Raw genomic sequence first — 22,091 nt, 5'->3', positions numbered from 1 at the left:
GGCTGCGAAGAGTCTGGTAGGAAGTAGACCAGGATGGGGAGTTAGACTGCTGATAGCTCAGTGTGTTTCGGGTGGATTCCCCACTGAGCCAGTGGTGGGCCACCCCACCCGACAGGGCCCTGGGCTGGGACCCGAGTAAGAGAGTAGGCCTGAGTACCCCTACCCCAGCTCAATTATGGCTGCTAAGCCATGCCATCCTGTGTGAAGAGACATTGATATTGACTTTTGGACTCTGGCTGCTGGACCTCACTGCCCTGAGAGTAGGGAAGGTTGCTCCTGATACTGGCCGCTGGGCCCCACTGCCCTGAGAGCATGGAGGGTTGCTCCTGACTCTAGCCTCTGGCCTCACTTCCCTTCAAGAAGAGGGTGTTTTACTAACTGTGGCTGCTAAGATGGACTGCCTCATTGGGGATGGGGTGTAGTCAGGGCCAGTCCAAGCCATTTTGGCACCCCAGGATGCACGGCCCCGCCTCTGGGCGCACAGCGCATGCATGGGCCCGCCCCCAGGACGCACGGCCCCACCTCTGGGCGCACGGCGTGTGCGCGGGCCCACCCCCAGGGCACGTGGGGGTTAACATGGCCCCCACCCCGGGCGGCCGCTGCAGCCCACTGGGAGCCAGGCGCTCCCCGTAGGTTGGCACCCTGGGCAGCTGCCTGGCTAGCCTACCCCTTAGTCTGGCCCTGGGTGTAGTTATTGGACCCTGAGCCATAGGGACTGACACACACATGGGGTGGAGCACTCCTTGAGTGGCCTAATGCCCTGCCTCTGAGCAGGGGGGGCATACCTACCCCATGACAGAAACCTAATCTAGATTTATTTAGCTCACCTGTAAAATGAGTTTGTAATGTGTGAAAAGTTCCAAATTAAGTATTTCTTCTTTGAGAGAGGCAGGAAAAACTAGTACATCACTGCAGTGTTTGTCCAGACAATAAGTATAACCTTCAAAATCTGACACAGATTCAACTTTTGTAAATCCCTCTCTTTTCAACTCTCTGTAAATGTCTTCAGGGCTGTTAACATACAACGTACAGAATTCATAGTAATCCTGACCATCAGACATGCAACGTTAACTAAAAATTCATTAGAAAAAAAATCTAGATTTTTTTTTCATTAAAAGTGTCAAACACACAACTCAGAAGTAGGATTTTACACTTCACACCAAATTTACTGCTGGTATAGGTGAGGTTCAACTGACAACAATGGACTTGCATCTATTTACACCAGTGAATTTGTTGCTTAGTCTCGAATCACCCTATTATAGAATCACAGAATACTAGAACTGGAAGAGACTTCAAGAGGTCATCAAGACTAGTCTCCTGCCCTCATGGCAGGACCAAGCACCATATAGACCATCCCTTATAGGTGTCTGCCTAACCCAGGGTGGGCAATAATTTTGGATGGGGGACCACTCCAAAAATTTGGAAAGTGGTCAAGGGCCACACTCCTCCATAGTAATGGAGGAGGTGCAGGATCTGGAATGTAGGTTGGGTTTAGAAGGGAGCTTGCAATAAGGGATTGGGGTGCAGGAGAGAGTGTGGAGTCTGGGAAGGAGTTTGGGTGAAGGAGGTAGTTGTGACCTGGTTTGGGTACTAGGGTTCAGGGATTTGGGTTGTGATTTTGGGCAAGAGGGGGCTGTGACCTGGGGAAGAGGACTGGGGGAAGGGATATGGGGGCAGGAGGGTGCAGAGGGTCTGGGTTATGTGGGGTAGGCGGGGAGGGGTGCCAGAGGCAGGCTCTGGCTGGGTGACTTATCTGCTTGACTCCCAGCTAGCAGCCTTCTCAGGCAGGCTCCCTGCCTGCCTCACCTCCTCATTGGCTGCAGGGGCTATGTGGTTTTTCGAACAACTACGAGCCTGAGGGTGCTTCACAAGCTGCTTGTTAACAGGCAGTTCCCATTGGCCAAAAACCAGCCAATGGGATTGTGCTGAGAAGGGAACTGTGTGTTAAGCCTCTCCTCCCTCACCCAGGCTCCTAGCTGTTCAAAGAAAGCCTTGCAAGAGCTGCTTTTCTCAGCGGCGTGGAGGGAGGCAGGCAAGGAGTCTGCCTGAGGCTCCTTGCTGCATCTGCAGGACAGATCTGGCAGCTTGGTGGGCCAAATCCAACCCATGGAGAGTGTTTTGCCCAGGTCTGATCCAACCTGGTCTTAAAAATCTCCAGTGATGGAGATTCTGCAACATTCCTAGGCAATTTATTCCAGTGCTGAATCACCCTGACAGTTAGGAATTTTTTCCTAATGCCAAACTTAAACCTCCCTTGCTTCAATTTAAGCTATTGCTTCTTGTCCTATCATCAGAGGTTAAGAATTTTTCTCCCTACTCCTTGTAACACCCTTTTAGGTACAGGTTGAACCTTCTAAATCTGGTACTCTCTGGTCCAGCAATATACGTAGTCCGGCAGGATCAAGGATGTTGCTGGACCAGAGAGCCCTGATGCCTGGGAGTGTGAGCTGGTTGGGAGTCAAGCGTTGGGGAGCCCCACTATTGGGACCAGCAGGTGGGAAACCCAGCCCCTGAAAGATCTAGTCAGGTGCAGCAGCAGCAGGGAGCCCCATTTCTGGAGTAACCCCAGCTGGGTGGGGCAGAAGCAAGGACTGTGGTGGCTAAGGAGCTGGTTGCAGCATGCTGGATCTGAAGCCCTGTAGCAGCAGGGCTGGAGCCAGAGGCAGTGGGGCTGGAGTGGAGCCAGCCGGAAGGAGGGACAGTGTCCTGGAAGGCCAGTGGCAGAGGACCTCACCTGGTCTGGCAAATTCCCTCATTCAGGACGGGTCAGGTCCCGAGGGTGCTGGACCAGGAAGAGCCAACCTTTATGTGAAAGCTGCTATCATGTCCCCTCTCAGTCTTCTCTTCTTATTGTTGAAAGGTAATGCATGAATGACCATTAGGCAATTAGTAATTCATAATAACCTTCCTGATAGTACCCTGAATAAATATCATGCACACAAAAAATCCCATTTGTTTCAATCTATTATTTATGTGTGGTATAAAGTTAAATTGAACATCGTAAACAAAGATCTCAACATGGTAATCTTTAGTCAGTTCAACTAACATGTATTCAGCCTGAATACAGGTTGCATAATCAGGTTCTGAGTAAGAGACATTCTTTGTTAGGGATATTAGCATATAGTCATATAAACGATTAACCGATAAGCCTGGGCTTATCAAATAATCCAAACAACTATATACACTTCTCCCTCCCTTTGTGGTGTCTGTATCAGAGGCAGCAAGGGGCAAGTGGCAGTCGCCTACCCCCCCCATCCACACCCATGCTGCTGCCTCTAATAGAGAAGCAGCAGCATAGAGGGCTGGGGGGCAGGTGTGAGGCGGTACATGTGGGAAGCCAGCTTTTAAGGTGGCTTACCATGCATGTCAGCTCTATGGAGCTGCCCGTCCCCCTTCCCCGGCTGCCTCCCACAGTGACAGCAGCAGTGGTGGTAAGGGAGGCTGGCAGGACCTGGTACTTGGGGAGAACCAGCTTAAAAGCTGCTACCTACAAGCACCAGCTTTGTGGAGCCCCTTCCGCCAGTTCTGCTGCCTCTGTGCCTCTATCAGAGGCAGCAGCATCATGGGAGGGAGGAGCAGGAGTGATGCCGGGGCAGCACCTGTCTCCGGGATGCTTGGGACCCCCCCATGGACAGGGGCTGCTGCCATGGAGCAGCAGGATGGGATGCCGCATAGCCTCTATCCACAGGGAGATCAGGCCCCCTGTGGACACAGGCTGCTGCTGCCCTGCACTGCAGCCTCTGTATAATAGGAAGCAGTGCTGAGTGGCAGGCAGGAGCCACTCTGAATGGGATGTCAGTTTTTAAACCAGCTCCCCTAGCAGACCAGCTCCCGCCTGTCACCCCACACTGCTGCTAATAAAGAGGCAACAGCACATGGTGGCAGGAGGCTCCCCAGGAGTGGGGCTGGGAGTGTACTGGCTACAAGCCCCAACCCTGGAGACCATTGAATAATCACGTAACTGCTAAGCTTTGGTGCGGTTACATGACTATTAAATTAAATGCTATCTAACATCCCTATTTTCTGCCCTGAAACTAAGTCTAAAATAGAGAAGATGCAGAACACTTTAGTTAAGAGCTATTATGAAGAGATTACTGGTAAGGAAAAGAAGATGTGACAATGATGCCAAATTATCCATCCTGCCAGTTCTTTTAGTAGTGTAATATACAACTAGTATAATTTATGGACATATACATGAAGCATTTAAAAGGAACAGCATCAACTACAAAAAATTAAACAAACAATTAAAAGTAGTCTTAGATACTCTAAAATCAGAAAAATTGGCAGAGGGCTTTGGAAGGGATGTAAAATAACATTTTTGTTTTATTATTTTTATCCACTCTATTGCTATGATTAAAACTCACAAAAACAAATTGGGTAAATTAACTACAGAGGAGAAACTGTAGGTGCAAAATGTACATCCGTACTGCAACTGTGAGCATGCTTCTGACATATGTAGACTCATGCTAGCTCTGCTCAAGATTCCCTAATTAAACTGGCAGCATGTTGGGATAGCCACCTGAGTAAAAACCCCATATGGAATGCCTGAGTACATATTCAGGCACCTATTTTGGCTACATCTTCATTTTTAGTGCAATAGCTCTAGCAGAGCTAGCATGTCTGACTACCCGCACTGGCATGCACCCTTCCAACACAGTGCAGATATTCTCAAGGTGTTGTCAAATACACCAAGTAAATTGGAAAAAGTATAGAAAAGCTATTCCTTTTCTCTAGCACCTTGTCAGTTATAGTTTTCTTAAGTGCTACCTGTGTCACTACTAGGTTTAAAAAATGGCAGACAGAAGTGTGATGTTTAGGTCAATAGGTTCCTGTTAAACATTTATTACAAGAAACCTATGACTTGTAACAATACTATACTGTGAGGAAAAAACAAATTCATAGACTGGAATATATAATTTAATATGTATATTTCTAAAATAAACATATGAAATGTTAATTTTACAGATCTTACCTGCTTTTACATGTATTTATCCAAGCATACAAAGGTAAAGCAGAAGCCCTTTGTTCCTGTTTCCTTATAGTTTCTGGTAGAATGTATTCAATTGAAAGTGCATCATGTTTTATTCGACATCTTGCTAGAGCTGCAGCCAATTTGGTCTTAAAACTACAAGTACAAAATTATAGCTTTGTCCAGATTAGAAGGTTTTGCTCTTCATGATGACGTAACATTTATACCACAGTAATGCCCAGAGGCAACAATCATGAGTGTTCCCATTTTGCTATGCATTTTACAAAAATGTATTATGAAACAGTCAGTGCCCCAACGAGCTTGCATTCTAAGCCAACTTGCATTGCTGAGACTGTATTACTTAAAACACACAACTGGCTCAAACTGGGCTATGTCTCACCCCGACCCCTTGCATCTCAATTTCTATTTAAAAAAAGAAAGGAAGTTTGTTGTTGTTATGGGTAAGAAGAAAACCTTGAAAACTTTATGCACTTAGATTTCACTGTATTTGGTTCCATCTGAATTTCCAAGGAACCTGAAACAATAGTTTTTAAGAAGAGTTAATTTCCTCATTCATAAATGGTGTATTAACTCTAATGCCCAATTATGATAATTTAAACATCAGAATTGTTAGCTATTTCATTGCTAAATCAAAGCACATAAAAATAGGACTAACATTGTGAATGGTATCATTTTGGTCCAAGTGGATGGTACTTGGAAGTGTATCAACATTTCTCCCCATTATCTGATCTGTGATAGGAGGAATGAAGCCCAGCAGATCATCTGAATTCCACCAAAGGAAAAACAAAAACCCAAATTCCTACAGAACTATCACGTATCCAAACTCTACTCATGCGAGGGAGGAGGACAGTCCCAAAGTTTGAGGAACATATTTTATCATTACCATTTTAGCATAAAACATGACTCACTGATTAAGTTTATCTTGGCTTATGGGATACATCTACATTGCAGTGAAAAACACTCATAGCTGCCCAGTGTCAGCTGAGAAACTCTTAGGTACAGACTATGGGACTGTTTAACTGCAGTGTAAACATTCAGGCTCTGGGACTTTCCCTCTTCATGGGGTTAGTCCAGACCAAGCCTGAACATCTACACCATGATTAAACATGGTAGTCCAAGCACTATGAACCTGAGTCAACTGCCACAAATGTTTTTAATTGCAATATAGATGTACCTTTAAGGACCTTGGATCCCATACACTATCCAGATGCTGACCTACACTTTCACCATGGCAATTAAGAGAGCCTTCATTGCTCATCTGTTAAATCTTCAACCTACCCAGTGTCACTCCTCATGGCTAGGAAATGCTTCCTATAATTACTGTTCTTTTTCAAATCTCTTTAAAACTGTGCAATACCACAATGCCTACAAAAATCAACAATATTTATGAATCTGGTTTGTTGCAAGCACTGCTTTTCATGATGTCCAGTTTTGTCTCAATGTTACCATACTTTCCCACTATTGGTTACATCTTGTGTAATATTTAGTAAGCTCTTTTGGCCAGGGACAGAGTTTGTTGTATTTCAAGTTTGTGGTGAGACAGGAAATTGGTCTCCCAAGTACCAGGCTAGCATTGTAAATAGTAGTAACCATCCAGAGGTACCGTATTTTAGCGAATATAACCCGTGGGTTATATTTGTTTTTACACCCTCCCACCCCCACAGGTTATACTCGCGCATGGGGTATACAAGAGTTTTTTAACTCAAAAAGCAAAAACCGTGGGGTATATTCGGGTGCGGAGTATATTTGGGTGTGGGGTATATTTGCTAAAAGACGGTAATAGTCTTAAGGAAGAAAAATAATACTTTAAACATTCTACTTCTACATAATGCCACAGTTTCAGTCAATTGTAACCTACTACCTATTGTAAAGGCCAACATTAGATATTGTTCAGCAGGCTTTTTTAATGTAGATATTGTTTTGAAGGAAAGTAATCTATCTCTATATTTTAGAAATGAGCATGTTTGTCTCTTGTCCATGAACCTTTTGTTAAAGAACTCCTCCTAACTGGTAAGAGCAAAGACCACCAAATGTGGTATGCAGCTTCCTCTTCTCCTAACTTAAAGCAACGTCAGAGTTTGGTTGTGCCAGAAAATCAAGATCTGCCTAGAATGAGATTGTTTGCCATAACACAGAAAAAGAGGGAGGATAATCGGAGAGACGCTATACTACAGATTGATCGCTGGGGGCAGCTATACTACAGAATGACAAGGGGGGGCAGACATACCCCCACAAGAGTGGCAAGCCGGGGCTGAGGCTTGCCATCTTCCAGACTAAGTGGCTCCCTCTGCTCCAAACCCCCTTCCCTACTCCAGCTCTTGGCCGCAGCCCCAGATGGAGGAAAGGGGAGGAGCTGCACCAGCCATCAGCCCCCACCCCCAGAGGAGTCACAGACTGCTCTCTCTCTTTCACTCACTCACACACACACACACACCCCTGGCTGCCCAGTGCAGCCAGGGCTGGCCTATAAGGTCACCGCTGCCCTTGGCCACCCCCAGGGAGAAGACAGCAGCCACTCCTACTTCATTCTTAGTCCCTGGCCCCTCTCATTAGCTCCCCCTCCTCCCAACCTTCTGCCCTGATTCCTGCATCCTCACCACCTGCCTTAAGCCCCTCCTCATTTCCCAACCCTTACTCTTGCAGCTCCCCTACATTCCCTGTCCTGAGCCCCTCCTCAACCTCCTGCACACACACCCCACTACAGCCCCCCGCCCTGAAGAACCTGGGCAATCTTCTCGTAGTGTTTATATCTGTTCTCAATTTTGAGTATATTTAAGTTTTTCTAATCTTTAGTGTTCTTTTAGGGTCCTTGCAATATTTGTGGAGTCCAGCATGGATACAAAGGTCTACCCGTTGTGACAAAGCTCCTATGAAAACTTGGTGAGTCTTCCTGGGAGATTTTGCTTGCCTCAGAGGCTCATAGCAGCCCACAGTGTTAGGCATGACACCTAGGGCTTTGGTTTGCTGTTTGTAGAACTCTTTTCATCATTAGCCAGCATATAGTAAAACGGAGAATAAGAACATACATAAGAATGGCCGTACTGGGTCAGACCAAAGGTCTTTCTAGCCCAGTATCCTGTCTACCGACAGTGGCCAGCACCAGGTGCCCCAGAGAGGATGGACCGAAGACAATGATCAAGCAATTTGTCTCCTGCCATCTCTCTCCAGCCTCTGAAAAACAGAGGCCAAGGACACCATTTTATCCCCTGGCTAATAGCCTTTTATGGACCTAACCTCCATGAAATTATCTAGCTTCTCTTTAAACTCTATTATAGTCCTAGCCTTCACAGCCTCCTCTGGCAAGGAGTTCCACAGGTTGACTACACGCTGTGTGAAGAACTTTATTTTATTCGTTTTAAACCTGCTACCCATCAATTTCATTTGGTGTCCTCTAGTCCTTCTATTATGGGAACTAATAAATAACTTTTCTTTATCGGCCCTCTCCACACCACTCATGATTTTATATACCTCTATCATATCCCCCCTCAGTCTCCTCTTTTCTAAACTGAAAAGTCCCAGTCGTTTTAACCTCTCCTCATATGGGACCAGTTCCAAACCCCTAATCATTTTAGTTGCCCTTTTAGACCCTTTCCAAGGCCAAAATATCTTTTTTGAGTTGAGGAGACCACATCTGTACACAGTATTCAAGATGTGGGCGTACCATAGTTTTATAAACTCCACAATCCTTTTCCCTGAGTGGAAATGGGGAGATGGGTGTTGAGGGGGAATCTGGGCCCACCCTCTACTCTGGGTTCCAGCCAAGGGCCCTGTAATAGTAGCTGCCTGTGTGAATCCCAGACACCTGCTATAAGACAGCTCCAAGACCCATGGGCTAATTCCCTGCACCTTCCTTCTCTCCAGTTTGTCATTCTATCATTCAGTTGTCTCCTTTCCTCCTACTCCCAGCAGTGCCCTCCTCCATCCTCTCAGCTACATGTGTGCCGCAACTGTAGACAAAGCTTCTTTTAGAGCCAGTCTGAACTGGTTTTCTTAATTACCCCTAGGTGTCCTAATTAGCCTAGGCTGGCCTGACTCTGCAGGCCTGGTCAATTAGCCCCAGTTGTTCCACCTCCCCTTGATTGCCTCTGCTGGTTCTAAACCAGCCCCTCCCTGATACTCTGAAACAGAGATCTCCTCAGTCTAAGGCTTATATATCTCTCCTCCACTACTTTTTTTTTATAGCCTTCTGTTCTGACCCACAGCAGAGCAGATATCTATGGACAGCAATCAGTATCTGCTGATCTGTAGAACTCTACTCCCAAGAGACATTGCAGCCAAAGGAGAGAAGCATGGTTCCACCACTCCCATGCCCATAACTTCTCTGGGCCACGTGGATGTACCTCTCACAGTGCCACCACAAACAGGGCTATCCAACCCCCATCAAGAGAAGCAGCTGGGGCTGGGGCCAATACACCTGCACGGCCTGGAGGAGCTGCTGGCATGGGAGGCTGGCTCCTGGGAGCAGTGGCACCGCACTCCCTCCTTTGGCTGCTCTTCTGAGACTGTGGATCCGCAGATACCAACTGCTATCCACAGAATCCGAATCTGTGGTTAGACATTTGTCTCTGCACCGACGAGCACTAAATATTTGCAGCTTTACTCTCTTTCCCATCCTCCAGCGGCCCAAGATTTGAATGTGAATAGTGTAATTCTTTCAATCTTTATAATCAAATCACTACTTTCAACTGATATTCTTTCACCAAAAATAATGTTGAATATTTAATTTACGGTTTTCAACATGGGGATCCATGACTATCCTATCCTATCGCTAATGGAAATGGAATCCTAACTTGGTGGAGGAGCTTCAAATATGGAAAGGGTGACATCCACTTGACTGCTAAATCGCTCCCAACTGAACTTTTAAACTAAAAGAAGGGATAAAAAAAGTTAATAACCTTTCTTAACTGCTGTTCTTTGAGGTGTGTTACGCATGTCCATTCCATGCTCAGTGTGTGCATACCACATGCACAGTTGCCAGAGATTTTTCTCGGTAGTATCCATAGGACTGGCTCTAGCAGCCCAAAGAGCCACATGAGTACACACCAATATCAAAGACATCACCAGCCAACACCATCTTAGCTCCTTCTCATTGAGAATTCTGACAGAAGGGTGGAAGGATAGACATGAAATGGACATGAGCAACAAAGAGGGCAGTAGCATCAGTCTACAGCAGGGGTTGGCAACCTATGGCTCTTGTCACGGCTCAATTCCCCAACCTGGCACTTCAATTGTACATAATTGGGGGGAAGGAGGGCGGCAGCAGCTACCAGAATAAACTCTGTAAAAACCTGTCTCTGTAACTCCCAAAGACAAATTTGTCTAGTTTCCCTGAGATCCAAAACTAAAGGTAGCTGCCACAACCAAGTGTCAATTCAAATTTTAAAAAAAGAAATAAAAAGAAATAAATCATCTTACAGGGAAGAAACCATTTGTAATCCCTTCCCTGTGGCAAAGCTCTCCCTTCTGCAAGGAGTAGGGAAAACAGAGATAATCTGCAGAGACAATGGGGCTCTACTTCTCCCAAGTAATGTGCTTTCACTTAGGCATGTAGGTTTAAGAATACAAAAATCAACCAATACTGATTAACACCACAAAAAGAAAAACACTTTTGTTATTAAACAAACTACTGTTGCAAGCATAGTAAATGACTGGGTGTTAAAAGCCAGGAATTGAAAGAGACTCAGGGATTCTCCCTGGGCTATAATTCTTAGTTACAAAAAAGAAGAGAAAAACAATTAACCAGCTCAGACAGGATTTTCAAACCCCCAAACAACGAAAACAAAACTTGACAGACTATCTAAACTTTTTCCTACTTATGTTTTAATGAATTCAAGGAGTCTGTTCCTGGGAGAGTCCCTCTCTCCTGCTCCATACCTGTCAGGAAAACTGCTGCTTGACTCCAAACAAAGGGGGGGGGGGGAAACCCTCTCATTTGAAATTCCTTATCTGCATTTCTTTGGCTGAAAGCCCAAAGCCCCCTCCTTCAGGTACAGAGCTTTGAGGTTAGCTTAATCCTTTCATTGCTCTCCAGGTAAGTCTAACTCTCCCTTGCAGCTCCTATTCATGATAGCTCGCAAGCCATATATGTCTAAACTACATCCCTCTGTCAAAAGAGAGATGTAAATTAGGCAGATCGAAAGTGCAAATGAAGTGGGAATTTAAATATCCTGTGCTTCATTTACATAATGGCATCCGAGTGCTTTTTTGAAAAAGGGTTTTTTGAAAGCGTTGTCTAGATGCAGTTTGTTAAAAAAAAAAAAAAAAAAATCTTTTTCGAAAGATCCCGTACTCCCCGGGGGTTTTTTCTCCCGAAAGAACCACGTCTAGATGGCACTTTCACTTTTGAAAAACCCTTTTTCAAAAAAGCGCTCAGGCACCATTATGCAAATGAAGCACGGGATATTTAAATCCCCATTTCATTTGCACTTTCAATCTGCCTAATTTACATTCCTCATTTCGAAAGAGGGATATAGTCTAGACATAGCCTTAGGAGCCAAATATAGATCGCAGCTCGAGCTCAGCTCCCACTTGCTCCTGCCCCCCTCTCCTCCTCCCCACGGGAACACGTATTGACAATCCAGCCTCATGCCCTCTCCATCTTCTCCAAGATTGGAGCCAGCATTGGCTCTCTGGATAGAGGGGTGGAGAAAACCCCTGTCTTTCCTAGATTTTAAAATAACCTTTTAATCTGGGAAGTGTCTCTCCTCTCAGAGGACACAGTTGCCGAGATTTCATGAGCAAGTGCATCCAACTGTGCCAGATGCACTTAAGCAAGCTGGGGCTGGGTGGGGAGGGCAACTAAAATGGAGGTGGAGGATCTGGGCTTTGGGAATGATGAGCAGCTGGATTTCCTGAAGGAATGGCACATGCACTTCTTCCAGTGCTGCCTACAGATCCTGCCCAAGAATATGACTAGCAGGTACTAGACAAGCTGGGGAGGCGATGGGAGCGGGATGATGCTTCTGCTCCCAGGCTGCCACCGGACACCGGTATGTGCGAGGCTGAGGGGGCCCGTTGGAGCTGTCTCAGGGCCCACCCCATTGAGACACCTCAAGGTTGAATTCTGCTCATTGCTCGCTCCCAGGCCGGGGATCCTGCTGCTGCTCCATTGGCCAGAATCCAGTCAATGGAGCAGCGGAAACCCATGTCTGGGACAGGGAGCCTGAAAGCAGCACTGATGCAAAAAAGCAAGTAAGTGCCATGCAGACCCAATACACCCTGAACCCTCCCCTGCACCGACACCCTACACCCCCAGCCTGCTCCTGCCCCCTCCACCCTAGCCAAACACCCACCTGCACCTGCCTCCTCCCCCCCACTAGCACCCTACCTCCCACCCAGATCCTGTACCCACATCCCTATCCCATTCACTGGCAGCTCTGTCCTTCACACTGGACCCCACATTTTTGGCCTTACCCCAGAGCCAGGGGGGGTCACAAAATCCACTAATCCTGGAACCCCAGAAGAGTTGGAAGTTTTTGGAGAGGTTGGTTGTGGGGGGTTGAGGGTTTGTTTGGGGTTTTTTTTGCGCTTCTCATTTGTGTGGCCCCCGACTGATTTTTCTGTGGGACAGTGGCCTCTTGCCCAAAAAAGGTTCCCCACTTTTGCCATAAAGAAAGACAATGTTGAAACGTTTTGTGTTGGACATATTACTTTACTTTATTTAAAAATGAAGCTTGGCCAACAAGCCCTCATCTGGCTGCAGCATCCCCTCCTGCGCCCCCCACACATCCCAGCCCTGAGCCCATCATATACCTGAACCCCTTGGCCTGAGCCCATCATACCCCTATTTCCCCAAACTCCTGCAATCCCACATCCCTAGTCCCCTGCCATAACACTCCTGAACCCCGCACACACCCCAACTTCGTACCCTGAGCCTACATCATACATCCAAATCCCCTGGCCTCAGCCCCTCATACGTGATCCCATCCAGACTCCTGTACCCCCACATCCCCAGCCCCCAACTTAAGATTGACAGAAGGCAGCCTGAATGCGTGCACAATGCTGGATTTGACTAGTTATGAAGTAAACTTCAAAAAAATGGGCAAAAAGATGCAGCAGCAGAAGTCCCATTAAATAAAGTCTGTGAGTACAATGTTTTCATTTGTTATTATTAATCATTATGTCAATTATCAATAATATTAAGCTTTATATTTTCAGTCATGCAAATGGACATTCTTATTCAGCTGTTTGCTGTAGTTTGACTCTTTGGTTTGAAAAGTTTGCCAACTCCTGATCTACAGAATGCCACGGAGGCAAACATCTCCAGCATCCATGTACAAAGCACAAAAATACTTAGCACAGAATGTATACATGCAAGCACTCAAAGAAGAAGTATAGCTGAAAAGGCCTAACTGGTGTAGTAAGATCAGATGACTTTCTTGGAAATAGGAAGGGGGAAGATACTCCAGGATATTGTAAAGAACAAAATATATTTGACTATTTAATATTATGTAAGTAACAGAGAAAATCTTGTATCTTATTTTCTTTTCTGCTTTTAATAGGAACTACTTTTCCCAGTGAAAGGCTGTTGTCCAAACCCTTACAAAATTAATCAAGTGGTTGAAAGCATTCATTCAAGTTTTTTCAGAAAATTAGAAATAGGACTTTTTTTATAATGAAATGCTTCCTCATTCAGAAACATAGTATAATGTGGCTCTGAATTTGTAAGGAACTTCACAAATTATATCTGGGCCATCTTTGGCATTTTTGCTTTGTTCACCCCATTCTGACTTACATGGCCCAATAGGCAATAAAACTAGAGCAGGGGTGGGCAATAATTTTTGGTAGGGGGCCACGCCAAGATTTTGATCAAGGGCCGCACTTTTCTGTGGAGGGAGTACGGGGTCGAGGTTGGAGGATAGGTGCAGAAGGGAGTATGGGACTAGGGTGCAAGAGACGCTGTGAGGTCTGAGAGGGTGCTTGAGTGGAGGAGGGGGTTGTGACCTGGGTCAGGGATTGGAGTGTAGGGTCAGGGAGAGTGTGTGGGTGCAGGAGAGGGTTCTGGCCTGGGAGGAGTATAGGAGGGGATACATAGTCTAGGGGGGAGTTGTCACCTGGGACAGCGAGTGCAGGGGGTTTGGATGGTGATCTGGGGGAGGGAGCTGGGGTGCAAGAAGGGTTGAGGTGCCAGAAGCAGGCACTGGCTGGGAGGAGTTTACTTAAGTGTCTGCTGACCAACAGGCTGCAGCACCCCTGGGCTTTCTGCCTGCTTGAAAATACAGGCTACTTGACTCTCAGCTCTGAATGGGGGAACAGGTTTGCACTGCCCCAGTCTCTCAGGCCAATCTCTCAGCTCTGATTGGCTGGCTGTTTCTAGCTAATAGGAGCTGAGAGATTAGCTGAGGTCCATTCTTATTGGCTGGTTGTTTCTGGTCAACAGGAGTTGAAGATTGGGTTGGAGGCGGGGAGATCATACAAAGCCTCCTCGTCTCTAAAGAGCAGGGAGACACAGGAACTGTATTTTAAACCGCAGCAGCTGTGAGTGCTCGAGGATCCCAGCAGGGTGGTCTGTGGCTGGATCCCATGGCTTGGCAGGCCAAATCCAGCCCCGGGGCCGTATTTTGCCCAGCTCTGAACTAGTCATAAAGACTGCTGCATGCACTTTCCATCATGTCCCGTAACTGCTCTGCTCAATCAGCAGCAGAGCAGAAACGAGGTTTTGAGCAAGCTCAGGGGCCTGACCAATTCATTTGTGAAACATATCATATGTGTAAACCATACAACAGATGTAATAGCTGCTGTGGAAACAGTTTCATTAGATCTTTACAGTTTAGAAAAGCAGGAAGAAAGATTCCCAGCACCTATACATAAATCTGGTTAATCAGAATTTGAACAGAAAGGAGGATTTATGCTTATCATTGCTCTGCCATAATGGTCTGTTGTCTCTGAAGCACTTAGAGTATGTTTGAATTGCAGCTGGAAGGTGCAATGCTCAGGGACATGCTGACTGCCATTTCCTGCAAACAGCAAACCGCAGCCACTGAGAGTTAAGGGACTCCATGCCTGCAGACACTCAAGATACACAAAACGTGTCGGCATGCCAGTGGCTTCTCCTGATAGTCTTGGAACTAAAGTTTTCCAACCCTGGTTTATGCCGAAAATGTAAACTGATACCACTATTTGATGTGTCACTTTTTTACCAAAAAATGTGGCTTATGAATGAGTATATACAGTCAATCTTCTGGCTCCAGTGCAAAGATACCTTTGAGTATCCTCAAGAGATACATGACACAGATCTCACCGCAATTCATCAGGCTGTTTAAAATTCAGCAGTCAAACTGTATTCTCCCACATACCAGTGATTTTTCTAAAGTAAATATGCTGAAGAGCGAATGTTGTTGGCACTATTTTAAATAGGAGACAAAATTTTCTTTGTTTGGTGTCTTTTAGGTGAACCTCTAAAATAATCTAGAGTGCAATAGAGCAGAATGCAAAGCTGCTAAGATATTTTACAAGGATTTCTTGTTTAGCATTCAGAAAAGTGATCCTAATGTGATAGTCACTTTTTGTTCATATTGAGTTGGTCTGGAGTTTTCTGGATTTTTTAAATTGTTTCCCATCAGATAAGCAACAGAAATAAGGCACTACATTTTTACTTCAAAAATATTCCATCAGCATTTGTGAATAAATACCAGTTTGATCTTAACTTTGGGAATCTTACTTGAATCATCTTTAAAGAAGCCCATCCTACCTTGAGATAAGGATATAAAATTTTGATTATTTGGGACCCCAGGTGCCATGCTATGAAACACCGCAGAGAGCCCAGCGTCAGATACCACAAGGCGTTTCAAAGCGGCAACACTCTGTGGAGCTCAGAGTCACAGCTGGCCCCGGGCTGCACGCGGCACTGCTGCTTTGAAGCACCCTTTCCTTCTCCCTGCCCCCACTGCCTCTTTCTGATAGAGGCAAGGGGGCGGGAAGCGACTAGTCATTTACATCCCTAGCTTGAAATGAAAAAAGAGGTTTACAATATTTGCAATTAAAAAAACTATTATTGGCTATATGAGTTTATATTTATGCCCACTTAAAAACTTTCTTATAGTACATACCTATATAGATAATGTTCTACCTCTCGGACTTCTGGTATTGATTCCTCTTCATCAGAAATCTGTCGAGCTTGAAACTTTCGATCTTGGAGGTCATACAACATCACAACAATTAAACTGGTCAATTCATCCGGCTGTAATAAGAAAATAACCATGTAGAGAAATGGAAACAAAGCAGGTCCAAATCATGTAAAGAGATCCACTTCCAGACCCTTACAGTCACAGAAGAACTAGTCTTCCGTAAACCAAATAGGCATGAATAGCAGATTACCTCCAATTCTAATCCAATTCATACCTCCAATTCATCAGGTCAGAGTTGAGGCTCATTCTCAGGATAGTTTGGAACATTGTATCTATTGTATGAATTTCAGTCCCCTGAACTGTAAATCTAGTACAATTCATGTGCACTATATTCAAACATACGCTGTACAAGGGGTAGGTAAGAAATGGTATTTCTTTGTGTGTAAATAAAGTATGTTGACTAGAAAAAATATAGAACTGATCCTCACAACAAACCCATAAATTAGAGAAATATCATTATTTTACTAATCAACTGACTGAGTTACAAAGATATTAGGTAGCCACCCTTTTCCAGATTTAAATATCAGAAATCAGACACCTAAATGCCATACTGAGGCATCTACAAAAGTGTCCTAACTTTTAGAGGATGCACAATAATGTCAAATTGTTTTGAAGTCATAAAGTCAATGGGATATAAGGATGCTTACCCCTTATTAGATACCTAAATTTGACTTTACATGACACTATGAAACCTGAGCACTTAAGTCTCCTGTCTTAACTATAATGCTAACTTTGCTCCTTTAAAGTTCAGCTTAGTTTATTTAATACCTAGCACTGAGAATGTGAAGTTTAGGTTTTATGAAAAGGAGATTACTCACCTCGATAGTAACTGACATTCTTCGAGATGAGTGTCCCCGTGGGTGCTCCACATTAGGTTGGTGTGCCGTAACCAAGCCTCAGAGCGTAGATTTCATAGCAGTGTCCCTGGGGCCACGCAGGCGCACATCAGCAGTCAAGTGCTGTTAGGCTGCAAGCATCGCGCATGCGCGAGCCGCCCCCTCTCGCTCCTCAGTTCCTTCTCTATCCAGAAACCATGGCTTGGGAAGACCAGGATCCCAAAGTAGAGGGGAGGAAGGGAGGGTTGTGGGAGCACCCAGGGAGATACTCATCTCAAAGAACATCAGTTACTATTGAGGTGAATAACCTCTTCTTCGAGACAGAGATGTCCCCATGGGTGCTCCACATTAAGGGTATGTCTACACTGCCACCATAGTTCGAACTAGGGTGGCTAATGTAGGCATTCGAAGTTGCAAATGAAGCCCAGGATTTAAATATCCTGGGCTTCATTTGCATCTTGCTGGGCACCGCCATTTTTAAATCCCCCTTAGTGCGGATTCTGTGCCCGTGGCTACATGCGGCACGGAGTAGGTAGTTCAAATTAGGCTCTCTATTTCGAACTACCGGTACACCTCATTCCACAAGGAGTAACGGTAGTTCGAATTAAGCTCTCCCGTGTAGCCGCGGGCACGGAGTCTGCACTAAGGGGGATTTAAAAATGGCGGCGCCCGGCAAGATGCAAATGAAGCTCGAGATATTTAAATACTGGGCTTCATTTTCAACTTCGAATGCCTTCAAACTATGGTGGCAGTGTAGACATACCCTTAGTGACTACCTGTAGGGAGGTAAGGACTTCGGATCTGGCAAAAAAAGCAGTGGAAAGAACTGCCTTGGCTAGTTTCAGGTTGGAAAGAGGTCCCTGCATAAGTGCATAGTGCTTTGCAAATGTGTGGTCAGAGGACCATGTGGCAGCTGTGCAGATGTCTCTTACGGGTTCTCTACAGAGGAATGCTATCGAGGTACCCATGGCTCTGGCTGAGTGTGCCCTTATGCTCTCTGGAGGGAGCACTTCTGACTATCTGTAGCAAAGCTTGATGTAATCCGAGATCCAATGGGAGAGTCTCTGCAATGAAATGGCCTGGCCCTTATTTTGATTTACTATTGAAACAAATAGTCTGGGAGACGCTCGGAATGGTCTCTTTCACTGCCAATAAAAAGAAACTGCTCTGTACAGGTCAAGAGTATACATTTTCATCTCGAAAGAGTTGGCATGTGGCTTGGGGAAGAAGGTGGGAAGATGTATTGTTTGTTTGATATGGAAGGATGAGTGTACTTTGCGGAGGAATTTGGGATGGGTACGTAAAGTGACCTTGTCTTTAAAAAAGGTGGTGTATGGAGGATCCACCATTAGGGCCGCAATCTCTCTTACCAATCTGGCCAAGGTAATAGCTACCAGGAAAACAGTTTTCATAGGCAAGTGTAATAATGAGGTGGTCACCATTGGTTCGAAGGGCAGCCTAGTTAGAGAATTCAATACTAAATGCAGGTCCCATGATTATACTGATAGATTGATATCTGGATAAAGTACCTGAAGGCCTTTTAAGAACCTCTTGGTGAGTGCATGAGCAAATATGGATAAGTCTTCCATCTTGGAGTAGAACATAGTAATGGCCACAAAGTGAACTTTAATGCAGCTTACTGTGAGGCCTGCTTGTTTAAGGTGCAGAAGATAGTCAAGGACAGTAGGTAAGGGGAATGTTGAGGAACCAGCTGGTGACAAGCATATCACGTCGAGAATCTTTTCCATTTCTGAAGGTAAGTCTTGTGGGTGCTCTGTGCCCTACTTTATAGAAGGACCATTTGTACTTGATGTGAGCAGGTCAACTCTAGGTCAGAGAACCATCCAGGAGCCACACCTTCAAGTGTAGTGAGTGGAGGTTCAGATGGGCATCATGGGAGCCCAGGTGAAGGAGATCCCTGATGCAAGGTAAGTGGATCAGTGGGGCATAGGACACCGCCGCTAGGAAGGAAACCATGGCTGGCATGGCCCTGCTGGTATCGTAGTATCATAAAGCTGGAAGAGACCTCAGAAGGTCATCAAGTCCAGCCCCCTGCTCTAGGCAGGACCAATCCCAACTAAGTCAACCCAGCCAGGGGTTTGTCAAGCCGAGACTTAAAAACCTCTAGGGATGAAGACTCCACTACTTCCCTAGGTAACCCATTCCGGTGCTTTACCACTCTCCTAGTGAAATAGATTTTCCTAATATCCAACCTGGACTTCTCCCACCACAACTTGAGACTATTGCTCCTTGTTCAGCCATCTGTCACTACTGATAACAGCCTTTCTCCATCCTCTTTGGAACTTCCCTTCCAGAAGTTGAAGGCTGCTATCAAATCCCCCTCACTCTTTGCATCTGCAGACTAAATAGACCCAACTCCCTCAGCCTCTCCTCAGAGGTCATATGCTCCAGAACCCTAATAATTTTGGTTGCCCTCCACTGGACACTCTCCAATGCATCCACATCTTTTTTGTAGTGGGGGGCCCAGAACTGAATGCAATACTCCAGATGTGACTTTACCAGAGCCAAATAAAGGGGAATAATCACTTCTCTGGCTCTGCTGGCAATGCTCCTCCTAATGCACCCTAATATGCCATTAGCCTTCTTGGCTACAAGGGCACACTGTTGACTCATATCCAGCTTCTCATCCACTGTAACCCCCCAGGTCGTTTTCTGCTGAACTGCTACTTAGCTGGTTGGTCCCCAGCCTGTAACAATGCTTGGGATTCTTTCATCCCAAGTGCAGGACTCTGCACTTCTCCTTGTTGAACCTTATCAGATTTCTTGTGGCCCATTCCTCCAATTTGTTTAAGTCACTCTGGACCCTGTATCTGCCCTCAAGCGTATCTACCTCTCCCCCTAGCTTAGTGTCATCTGAAAACTTGCTGAGGGTGCAATCCATCTCCTCATCCAGGTCATTAAGAAAGATATTGAACAAAACCGGTCCTAGAACCGAACCTTGGGGCACTCCACTAGAAACTGACCGCTGGGCCCGGCCTTCTAGCCATCTTTCTATCCATCTTACTGTCCATTTATCCAATCCACATTCCCTTAACTAGCTGGCAAGAATACTGTGGGAGACTGTATCAAAAGCCTTGCTAAAGTCAAGGTATATCACATCCACTGGTGATATAAGTATGAGACGGGCCTGTCCCTCCTTATCTTGTGAACTACCTTGTTCAATAGGAGAATCAGAAGAAATATGTAGAATAGGTGAGGTGTCCATGTGATGAGAAAGGCATCCCCCATCGATCCCTTGCCTATTCCTACCATGGAACAGAATAGAGGGCATTGACTGTTGGACAGTGTGGCAAACAGATCTATGGTAGGGTGACCCCATAGGTGGAAGATGTCTGCCAATATGTGTGGGTTCATTTGCAATTTGTGCTCAACCAGGAGGGCTCTTCTGAGTGCATCTGCCATTGTATTCAGGGCATCTGGAAGATGCACTGCAGTGATAATTGTGTTGTATTTCAGACACCAGTTCCAAAGTGCTATGGCCTCTGTGCAGAGTGCTTGAGATTGGGCTCCACCCTGATGGATTTATGTAAAACATTGCTGTGCTGTTGTCTATGTACAGTCTCATGTGTCCGTTGGCGATGAATGGGAGAAATTTGACATATGCATTCTTGACTGACTGCAGTTCTAGGATGTTTATGGGCAAATTCTTGTCGGTGCTGAATCACAGACCCATGACAACGCAGATGAGCACCCCGTCCTGTATGAGATGCATCTGTCATCATAGAGACGGATGGTTGTGATGGAGACTCCAGAACACAAGTTTCGTGGGCTAGGCCACCAGTGTAAGGATTCCATTACTATTCCTGGAAGAGCAAGGGATTTGGATAGCGGATGGACATTGGGTTTGTACACCTGTCCCAGCCAGCTCTGTAAGCATCTCATGTACAGATGGGCATTGCTGACTACAAAGTTGCACGCTGCCATGTGCCCCAACAGCCAAAGGTATTCGAGTGCTGTTGTGTGCGGGCTGAATCGTAAGGTATTTACCGAGGCCACAATTTTTTGAAAACGGTCTGTAGGTAGGGATGCGGTGGCCATTGTCAAATCAAGGCATGCACCTATCAACTGTATATTTTGTGTACCACTGCTGAGGCGCCTGCGAACGTAGTCATTTACCAAAATGATTAGGGGGCTGGAGCATATGACCTACGAGGAGAGGCTGAGGGACTTGGGTCTGTTTAGTCTGCAGAAGCGAAGAGTGAGGGGGGACTTGATAGCAGCCTTCAACTTCCTGAAGGGAGGTTCCAAAGAGGATGGAGAGAGGCTGTTCTCAGTAGTGACAGATGGCAGAACAAGGAGCAATGGTCTCAAGTTGTGGTGGGAGAGGTCCAGATTGGATATTAGGAAAAACTATTTTACTAGGAGGGTAGTGAAGCATTGGAATGGGTTACCTAGGGAAGTAGTAGAGTCTCCATCCCTAGAGGTGTTTAAGTCTCGGCTTGACAAAGCCCTGGCCGGGTTGATTTAGATGGGATTGGTCCTGCCTAGAGCGGAGGGCTGGACTTGACGACCTTCTGAGGTCTCTTCCAGTTCTGATTCTATGATAAGGGGATGGTTGGATGAAATAACATGATCTTGGTAACTAATTGACCATTCATTACCAGTTGGAAATAGGTCAATGGAGGGATGATAGGAGTTGCTATAGGGAACTTTCTGGGTGTCTGGCTGGTGAGTCTTGCCCCCATGCTCAGGGTTTAGCTGATCGCCATATTTGGGGTCAGGAAGGAATTTTCCTCCAGGGTAGATTGGCAGAGGCCCTGGAGGTTTTTCGCCTTCCTCTGTAGCATTGGGCACAGATCACAGCTGAAGGACTCTCTGCATGTTGGGGCCTTCAAAGTATTTGAAGGCTTCAATATCTGAGACATAGGTGAGAGGATTATTCTAAGAGGGGTGGGCGAGATTCTGTGGCCTGCACTGTGCAGGGGGTCAGACTAGATGATCATAATGGTCCCTTCTGACCTTAAAGTCTATGAGTCTATGAGTCAGTGCTGCGTTCTCATGTTGTGTCAGCAAGATCGTATCATTGCTGGATGGTGCTGCAGCCAATGAGGCAGGCATCTTGAAGCCTGTCGCCTCAGAATGAGATTTAGCGCATGAGCGCTGTCAGTCTCCACTGGC

At 45.8% G+C, this 22,091-nt stretch overlaps 1 protein-coding gene across 3 annotated transcripts in view; it reads right to left on the bottom strand.

The window, feature by feature from the left end:
• Positions 1-22,091, bottom strand: part of NSUN7 (NOP2/Sun RNA methyltransferase family member 7) — an 88,878-nt gene that overhangs the window by 34,344 nt on the left and 32,443 nt on the right. For all 3 annotated transcript variants that reach the window (XM_006129491.5, XM_075930535.2, XM_075930537.2), the window contains exons 4-6: positions 16,039-16,169; positions 4,973-5,125; positions 828-1,011 (exon numbers count right to left, since the gene is read on the bottom strand). In XM_006129491.5, coding sequence (XP_006129553.2) covers positions 828-1,011; positions 4,973-5,125; positions 16,039-16,169 — 468 coding nt within the window. The remainder of the gene's footprint in view (positions 1-827; positions 1,012-4,972; positions 5,126-16,038; positions 16,170-22,091) is intronic.

The sequence above is a fragment of the Pelodiscus sinensis genome, chromosome 4, assembly GCF_052426305.1.
Source record: "Pelodiscus sinensis isolate ZL-2025 chromosome 4, ASM5242630v1, whole genome shotgun sequence".
Lineage (NCBI taxonomy): Eukaryota > Metazoa > Chordata > Testudines > Trionychidae > Pelodiscus > Pelodiscus sinensis.
Note: the sequence above shows the minus strand (reverse complement) of the source record. Positions and strands in the feature narration are given on the sequence as shown.